The sequence below is a fragment of the Aotus nancymaae genome, unplaced genomic scaffold (genome assembly GCF_030222135.1).
Source record: "Aotus nancymaae isolate 86718 unplaced genomic scaffold, 86718_ANA_hifiasm-v0.15.2.pri h1tg000016l, whole genome shotgun sequence".
NCBI lineage: Eukaryota > Metazoa > Chordata > Mammalia > Primates > Aotidae > Aotus > Aotus nancymaae.
In genome coordinates this window covers 48,740,766-48,750,272 of record NW_026988428.1, presented here as the reverse complement: position 1 = coordinate 48,750,272, position 9,507 = coordinate 48,740,766, and the positions used below count along the sequence as shown (strand labels likewise).

General features: G+C 33.4%; 1 protein-coding gene across 2 annotated transcripts in view; it reads right to left on the bottom strand.

Annotated features, from left to right (window-relative positions):
- Positions 1–1,486: 1,486 nt before the first annotated feature.
- LEMD3 (LEM domain containing 3) overlaps positions 1,487–9,507 on the bottom strand; it is a 79,269-nt gene continuing 71,248 nt past the window's right edge. For both annotated transcript variants that reach the window (XM_012444937.3, XM_064377306.1), the window contains exons 7-13: positions 8,916–9,017; positions 8,705–8,807; positions 7,867–8,045; positions 6,050–6,131; positions 4,051–4,156; positions 3,886–3,964; positions 1,487–3,673 (exon numbers count right to left, since the gene is read on the bottom strand). In XM_012444937.3, coding sequence (XP_012300360.2) covers positions 3,510–3,673; positions 3,886–3,964; positions 4,051–4,156; positions 6,050–6,131; positions 7,867–8,045; positions 8,705–8,807; positions 8,916–9,017 — 815 coding nt within the window. In that variant the 3' untranslated portion in view covers positions 1,487–3,509. The remainder of the gene's footprint in view (positions 3,674–3,885; positions 3,965–4,050; positions 4,157–6,049; positions 6,132–7,866; positions 8,046–8,704; positions 8,808–8,915; positions 9,018–9,507) is intronic.

Genomic DNA, 9,507 nt, shown 5'->3' with positions numbered 1-9,507 from the left:
AATCTTCGTTCATGTGCGTTCTATACCTATATTGTCTTCTTTCCAGTTTCAGGAGCATGTTCAGGTCTCCAATGTCTTCCCACGAAAAAAAAGTAAATCTGAGTTACACAGGCTCTACTGGTTTTAAAATTAAAATGTTTCTATCCTGTTGCCCCTAGTAGAGGTTCTCAGGCATAGAAAACCACCACGAGAATGCATTTCTAGCCATAAAGCTTAACCAATGTGGCTTAAAGGTCAAGAGCATTCTGGACATTCAGTTTATTTAAAGTACAACTTCTGGTTCCTAATCATCTCAGTTCTTAAGTATCTGTTCTTCAACATCCTTCCCAAGAGTGATTGCAAAAATTCTGCTTGACTAAGCACGCTGTGAGTCATCTGGAAAAAGTGACTTGCCAAGGTAAGTCTAGGAAAAAAAGGCAAAAAAGCCATGTAGGGGACTTACAATAATGTGATGTCAACAGGAGCAGGTAAACCTTATTAAAGGAAATCTTCTGGGCACATGACACATCAAAACACTGTTCACCTGGAAATCATAACTTGTCATTCAAACTGTGACTACAAGGAAAATATAACAAAATCCAGCATCAGCCTTCAATATTCACAAGATATTCATGAACTTACATACCAATGAGTATAGATTTTGTAATGACACAGATCACACATTCATGTTCATGAGCTCATCATAGTAACAGAGCTCTCCTGAGGGCTCAAGGGAAAGAGGACTTTTATCATTGTATCTATACTAATTAAGAGGTACTCAATAAGCAGTCAACTGAATTAAAATAGGGCTTAGCTGTTGCCTCACCTGCCCTGAGGTCTTCTCTCTATATTAAGATGCATAAGGTGCCTTTCTTTACTCCCAGAATTCCTTTGCCTGTTTCACTCTCACTGTATTTTCCATATTATCTTTTAATTTATCTGCTCAGTATTCTTCCTCTAGACTGTGACCATCCTGAGGATTGGGTCATGTGTTTTTCATCTTTGTATCCCTAACAGGTAACAGTACTTGGCATTTGTTAGTAATCAATAAGTGTACCACATGACTGACTAGTCTTTTTACTTGATTAACAAATCAAAAGGTCTAAACCGATGCTATTTAAAGTAACTAGCCTATGAATGGTTCGTTAATTGTTATAATGCAGTAGAACTCAAGCCAGAATGTTAAAAGAAATGCTTCCTTTTTTTTTTTTTGAGAAAGTCTTGCTGTGATAAAGTATCTGGCAGAACTAATGCTTTGTGATGCAGCTGATTTACATTCTTGCCTCATTTTGATTCAAGTACTTGAAAGTTCGATGAAGACATTTTCATAAGGAAAAACAAAATGATGAGATGGATGGTTAAAATTAACTTTAGGGTCTTCATTCAGTTTTATAAGCACAAATATTCAGACTGTCAAACAGATTTAAACTAAAGACACCTATTTTCACTGGTAAAAAATAAATACAGATACAGTACACTTAAAAAGTTTTTAAAAAGCCAAGACACATTTAAAAAAAACCTAATAAATTTTTAATTAGAATTTTTTCCTTTTTTTTTTTTTAACAGGACAAGTAACAGATTACATCAAACTTCAGAACTTCTCAAATACCTAGTTATTATACACATTCCCATCTGTCTTGCAGGGAGGGATCTTGGTCGGCTTAACAGTTTCAGGTAAAATAAGCTGCATAATAGTATATATTACAATAATAAATGTACAATGTTTACATGAAATATGTTTTAGAAGCAAGAAAAAGATGCATCTGCATCAAAGGCGACCTTTTAAAATGCCACAACTATTTTTTACATTCACTCTTGCAACAGGTTACAAGATGGGGGCCACTAAGCTCAGATAAATCGCTATGATGCACATAAAATACAGGAAGATTGGTTACTTTATATATTATATATATTTATATTTTCACACGTTAGCATCTGAGACATAAACTGAGAATTTAAAATTTATTCTCTTCAGATAACAAATCATTTTTTATTCTTCATAAACAAGGTGCCCACAAAAGCACATAAGTAAGGCACAATAGGGCTTTCTGTTACAGAATAGTGTGCATCATGTTTACTTAACCAGAAAACGTGCATTATCTGTGCAAGTTCATGCTGCAAACCCAACGCATACAATAAAACGAAAAGGAAACTGAGCTTTAAACAAAACCAAAATTGATACAATTCCAGCTGTTTCACATATCCATTTGGACTGACAATGATATATCAACAGGTTATTTTTAAAAAGCCAATTGTAGATTACAAGTAAATTTTGCTCAGCAACTATTTTTATCTGAAATTATAAACAGTAATAAAGTAACTTTACTGAAACAAATTAAATACTGAGGCACAAAGCAACGGTCAATCGTGCATTTACTATATTGCAAACTTCATGACCCAAAATTGCAAGTATAATTTCTCAAATACACATTTTGCTGCAACAATGTGCCCTGCTTTAAACTTGCCATACAACAGAGGCACTAACATATCATTAAATTATAAATAGATTGGGAAAATGACTTAATCCCAATGGTACTATGTCACAGCCCTAGTATTTATAATAAATACAGCTTTTCGCAAAATATTTTTCCAATATCTGCCAATTTCTTCTTTATTGCTCACATAAATTTGAATCTATTACAACTGGTATCAGAACTTTCACACAAAATCATACTCAGACATTTTTATATAAAACCTATAAAAGATATTTTAAACTTGTATCTAATACTTCCAGGTGTTTGGCTGTTTGATTTATGCAAAAGTACAGCCATATATGTATATCTGTGTGTGTGTATATATATATACATATATCTATATATATACACACACATATACACATACATATATACACACACATAAGATTATGAATAAAATAGAAAGCTTATTTTACTGCTTTAATGCAGACATCCTCACAAAACAAGACTACTTTCACCACCACCAGCATTTATACATATATACAAAGCCAGTTTAAGTACATATACATCCACTTACACATATAACCACTAAGCCCAAATTAATTTTCCCATATTCCAGCTGTAGCAAATGAATCGCTTATAAGCAACAGAAACTTAAGGTTAAATTGGGAAATCAACAGTTTTACCACATTAGCCTGTAGGAACTATGCAGGTGACTGTATACAAAAATTCACAACATTAGTTCACAAGAAATTATGGGACTACAAGAAGCCTTTTCATCATGCTGTTGTGTAGTTATCCAACCACTTCTTGGTGCAAAAATACAACCAACACATCTGAAAATGTTTAATAAAGTCAATGCTCCTCATGCAAAACTTTAAATGTATTGGTTTAACTGAGCTCCAAAAACTGAATGAAATAATTATCCTACCTACTCAGCATTGATGCCTCACTGCTAAATCCCTTTGGAACCTTAAGACTTCTGGAACATTCAAACAGATGATGTATTCATCAGTAAAAATGTTACATACAAAAAGCATTTAAAAAGGAAGACAAAAAGCCAAACAGGAATTTTCCTATTGTAAATAACAGTCTTAGAAATGGAAGAAAATATTTTCAGGAACTTCCTTGAGAATTGGTTAGGCCAGTCCGAAGACGAAGATGAGACATAGAGTTCATATGTTTATTTGATGGCTTCAATGGAGTGTTGGAAGTAAGAGCCTGGGGAAAGCGATGGTGGTATCTATCTAGTCGTAAATATTTTACTGTAACCAACTTCCCTGTTGTAAGATAAAAATAGTATTTTAGATCTGTAAAACCATGTTTAATATTTGCAGAAAATTAACTGTGGTAAAAGACACATGCGCACAAAACAAAATCATCTAAAATTGTTACTAAAAAAAATGCTAACCTAAATTCTTTTATTTAAAATCTGGTATAGTTTAAACTACAATTATATTTTCAAAATGTTTATAATACTCAAATTTCTTACCATCAAACCAAGAGCCATGCAATGCTTTAAAAGCCTTTCCAGCATATTCTGGAGACAGACATTTAACATATACACAACCCTGTGATATCAAAAAAGAAAGAAAATAGTCTTAGTTTAATAGTAACAAATCCAAAACAGGAAATTCAATACTAAAAGTTACTTTACCTCACGTGAATTTTTGTCTACTGCAATGTGAACAATGCCATCATTATCACTGCATTTTTCTAAAATTGCTTCTTGAATTGCCAAATGCCACTGATCCCCTATTTCCCTAAAAGTTAAAGAAAACAAAAATCAACAACCATATTCCTACTCAGCAAAAATTCTTCATTGTCTCTTTCTTACAACATATATATACTACTAGAATAGGGGTAGTTTAAAAACTACATATAATTTTAATTGGTATTAAGTAAATGCTTGTTGATTAACAGTAGATGGATTAAAAAACTATTAGTATTCAGAAATCTCAGCCCTTCTCTCACTTTCCAGTGAAACAGTGCAGAGAGCTGAGGCAATGAAAGACTAGCCCATCACAGCAGAACAAATGGATTGGGTCATTCCTATGTTTAAAATTCCTGTGTACTTAACAGTTATTTCTGTTTTCTTTCTAGTGTTAATAAGCACTTAATGAGTTGTGAACTTATTAAAGTTGTAAAAGTTAAATATTATTTTCTTTTTCTTAGACAGGGTCTCACTTTGTCACTCAGGCTGGAGTACAGTGGTGTGATCTCAGCTCACTGCAACGTCTGCCTCCCAGCCTCATGCCATCCTCCCACTTCAGCCTCCCGAGTAGCTAGGACTATAGTCGCACACCACCAATCGCGGCTAATTTCTTTTCTATTTTTTGTAGAGACAGGGTTTTGCCACCTTGCCCAGGCTGGTCTCAAACTCCTGAACTCAAGCGATCCATCCACCTTGGCCTCTCGAAGCCTCCAAAAGTGCTGGGATTATAGGTGTGAGCCACTGTGCCTAGCTGAATGTTATTTTCTTTAACAATATGTTCAAAGTCCTAAAGAAAATTCTTAGTAAATACTATATTTGAGCTTGTCTTTTCCAAAATAATGATACAGAACTAACATTTTGTAGAGTCACCTTACTATAATGACAGTTTTAAGGTTTTTCTGCTGTAGTAATGGACATTTGTCTTACTTGTGAGACAAAGAATGTAGGACAGAGGGGAATGTGACTTCACCTTAAATCACAAATTTTCATCTTAGGTAATAAAATAGTGGATTTTCAAATTCCTGAGACATAAGGTAAGATTCCCAACACAGGTATCATCACACTGCTGTTTCTATCTCTGCAAAACAGAGGTGGTGTTTGTCTCTCTCTCTCTCTCTCTCTCTGTGTGTGTGTGTGTGTGTGTGTGTATGTATGTGCACACGCACATGCATACTACTTCCTCACATTTCCAACTTTGCTGTCACTTGTTTAGAATTTCATCAATGAGTTATTAGATGAGACTTTGGGGGTATTTTATACATAATGTAATTGCCACTGTTGGGATTTTTAAAACAATTTGATCTGTAATATCACTGGATAGATAAGTAGTGGCCTCAGGAAGCTAATTCTAAGAATTATTGCAGCTTACACATGAAATACTATGAATTCTAAGGCAGTCACTTTTGACCATGCTATTCTCTGGAAGCATATGTTGTTGGAATTATAAAGTCTGAAAAGTTCCTCAAATATTACATTGACGAGCGGCGACAGGACTTTATAGAGAAGAAGGTGTACACATATTTGTAGGAAACTTTTTACAATTTGAGATTTGAAATTTGAAATTAGTAAGAAGCAGTGATTTTTTAAATCTATATTGTCTATCAAGGCAAAAATGTATATACTATGACTTACACATTTAATAAAGGGCACTCCTTGTCACTGTGAGTCATTAATTTGCCTCAGGCATTTATCTATTTACTTGCTATGAGGATTCATAATGAATACAAAGATTTATAAAAGCCTTACAAATCTTTATACATTAGTGTCCTTTGGCCAAAACTTTACTTAGAATTTAATAAAAGAGAAAAACATAGTGTTTCTGTAGTAGAGATTCAGAAGAAAGACATTTTTAATTACAGACACATCATTATAAGAATATCATGCATTGTCCAGCCAAATCTTCAGAATAAGAGTTAGAAGTACCCCTGATCATAATACTTACATAACGGGATCAAACATATTCCGAATCTTTAGACATGGTGTCAAACTATTTGGTGGTGAATTTCTTCTATCTAAATGAAATGCTACAAAAAACAAACTAGTTTTAGTATTTGTCATTGTTCCATTTTGTTGAATGGCATTCAATCATTCAGTTCATTTGAAAAATATTCACTGCATGTTTTTGCTATGAGCCAGACCCCTGGTCAGATGTTAAGGTGAATAAGACAGATAGTCATTGCTACCAAAGAGTTATAGTTTAATAGGAGAGACAGATGGCAGAGTATCATGCAAGGAAGTACAACTGTGATTAAGTCCTAAGAAAAGTACAGAAAGCTGTAAAAGTTAACCTCAAATGAGAGTATTAGATAAAACTTCTCTGAGAAAGTGAAATTTATGTGGGAATTGAAAAATAAAAATTAGCAGGGTGAAGAGAGGTGTGTAAAGAAAATTTCAAGCAGAGGTGATTGACTGTACACAGCTCCTGGGGCAAGAAGGAACTTGGTGTATTCTAGTAACTAAAAGCCAGCAAATGTGGCTGGAGTCAAAAGAATAGAAAGATAAACCTACAGAAGATGTTAGATTATTTAGGATGATGTAGGTCACATTAAAGTATTTGGGCATTATCATAAGAGTAACAGAAAGCCACTCAAGTGTTTTAAGGAGTAGAATAATACGAAATCTGTCTTTTAAAACTACGATTAAAAAAAATATATTGTTACGTGGAGACTCAATTAGGTAAAAGCAAAAGTGAGTGCAAGGCAACCAGTTAGGTTATTATATTATAGTTGTCTAAGAAGGAGAGGATAATGAAGTGGGTAAGACAGGCCAACAGTGCAGGTGAAAAGCAGTTAGAATCAGGGTATATTATGGAGTAGATAATTTGTTACATAAGGTAAACAAGTGCCATGGTGGTTTGTTGCACCTAACAACCCAAACCCATCACCTAGGTATTAAACCCCGCATGCCTCAGCTATTTACCCTGACAAAGCATCACTTATATGCCATGTTTAAAGAAGCCTCTTTTTCAAGCTTTTTCAAAGTAAAAATTAATTGAAGAATAAAAAGGGACTGACTGGATTTTTCTATTGCAAGTCCAAAACAACTTACCTTTTCCACAAATACTATGTTTAGCAAATATTGATAAACATACTTTTATAGGAAAAAGTTATAATTTTCTGATGCACTGCTTTCTGCTTTTCTGTGTAGTAAAGGTTTGGGTACATACAGTAGCCAATCTTCAAAACCCCCTACATACTTACCTCTTACTTATGTATACATGTTTTTGAAATTATGTAGGCATTAAGAAAAATACAGAAAGATATCCACAAAAGTTACTTGGCAGGAGGGTAGATAATAAATAGAAAGGTCTATTTATTAATTAAAGGTAAGAAAGAGGAGGCAAGCAAAAATTGGAAAAAACAGCAGTTAAAAAGTTATGATTTCACTTATATACATATATAGGTTACACATATTATGTTGCATATTAATATAAATTATGTCTCTTATTTACATAAAGAAATTAGATGAAAAGAATGCAGTTAATATATATAATACTAAGTTGCTTTGTTAAGTGAAAAAGCAAGATTCAAAGAATATTCAGCTTTATTAAAGATAAGCCAATTATGTTTGCATTAGCAAAGACAAAAGTGTGGAAGGATACATAAGAAGCTAACACTGATTCCTTCTATGAAATGGAACCGGAAAGAGAGCTTTGCCTTTGTATATCTTTGAATTGTACTGTTTCACTTAACTAAACACATTTTTGTCATTTTGAAAAATTAGAAGAAAATTACTTTTTTGATGTTTAAAAATACATACCTTGACCCTGCCATACTTTAGAAGGTATAACTAATATTTTGTCACAGGATGCAGAAGGCTGGATCCATCGCCAAACCAGAAAATCTGCACCACCTATTCTTCGTGTTTCCGTGCGAACTCTAGACTCATTAGCAGCAAGGAAATCAACAGCTCTATTCCAGACTTTCTTCATTTTTTTCCTATCATGTGAACAAAATGGCAAATTTGCTGTCATCTTTGGCTTGTCATCTTTTGGGAATATTAGTATTTGAAGTAATGGTTAACTCTAGCTGTTCTTACCACTACTCATGGAGTCTGTTCAAATAAGATTTAGATGCCTATACCTCGTCTCAGATTTACTGAATTTCAATTTCCAGAGCTAGAACACAAACATCTGTATTTTTTCACCAAAAGCTCCACTGGTGATTATGTGTTGCTAGAGTCAAGAAGCTGCTTTAGAATATGGAATTAGCTTTTATTTTCAAAAGCTGTATTTTAGTTTTTTAAAAGCTTCATTAATAATAAAATTAGTACTTAAAAACATTAGTAAAACACAAGCCACTGGCTATCATCTGTCTATTTCTTTATCAAGATGAGATTAAAGGAAATAAGATGGAGATGAATAACAAAGAATCAAGAATGCGTAGGAATGAGAAGGACTTAAAAATCCAGTTGTCACTCAAAATCAGGAGAATAATAGAAGAGAATTTAGAAAGAGTATGAAGTACACACACATCAAAAAAAACCTGTGCACTAAGCAAGTCTAGTTGAGAAGGGCCACAACTCTCAATATAATTTTCAATACTGCAGAAAACACCTATATTCTGATTTACTTGAACTTACAATGCTTTGAACACACCTGTCATGAGGCTGTATTAAGGAATCGCGTACATGTGGAATAGGCATGTAAGGTTGTAAATCTTTGTTTTCCTGGCACGCTTCATTATGACTTCGTAAAACATCTAAAAATAAATAAAATTTACAAATCAATCAATCACTTGACATAATGTTATAGTTTAATCACATAATTACTCTTCTAAAAATAGTTGAGATTCTTACAAATACCATACCTATAATCTTTACCACCATATCATACATCTGCCTGGTTTCCTCCTCCTCTTTTGTCCATCGATATTTCATGTAACGCAGAACGACACAAACCATCACTACACCTGTAACAGGCATATACTTTGTGTTTTAAAAATTGTGGTCAATCATTCAATAATATTGCAGTGATTATTTTAACTGCCACAATGGAATGAACCTTCAAGACAGATGGCTGAATTAGCCATATAATTAAAACTACATTAAAAAAATTTAATACTGAATATTTTCCAAAGTTTCACTTCTTTCTAGAAAAAAGCACTTCTTCCATTACATTGACAAGTGAACATTTATATTCTCAATACTATTTTTAAAAAATATAACTATGTTTCACAAGTTTTTTCCTTTGCAGCATTAAAAGTCTAGAAAAGTGAATCTCATAAGACTAAACATACTAAATCTTACTTTAAGTAAAATGAATTTTTGTTTGTTTTGTTTTGGAGACAGGGTCTTGCTCTGTTATCCAGACTGGAGGGCAGTGGTGTAATCATGGCTAACTGCAGGCTCCAACTCCTGAGCTCAAGAAACCCTCCCACCTCCTACCTCAGCCTCTCAAAT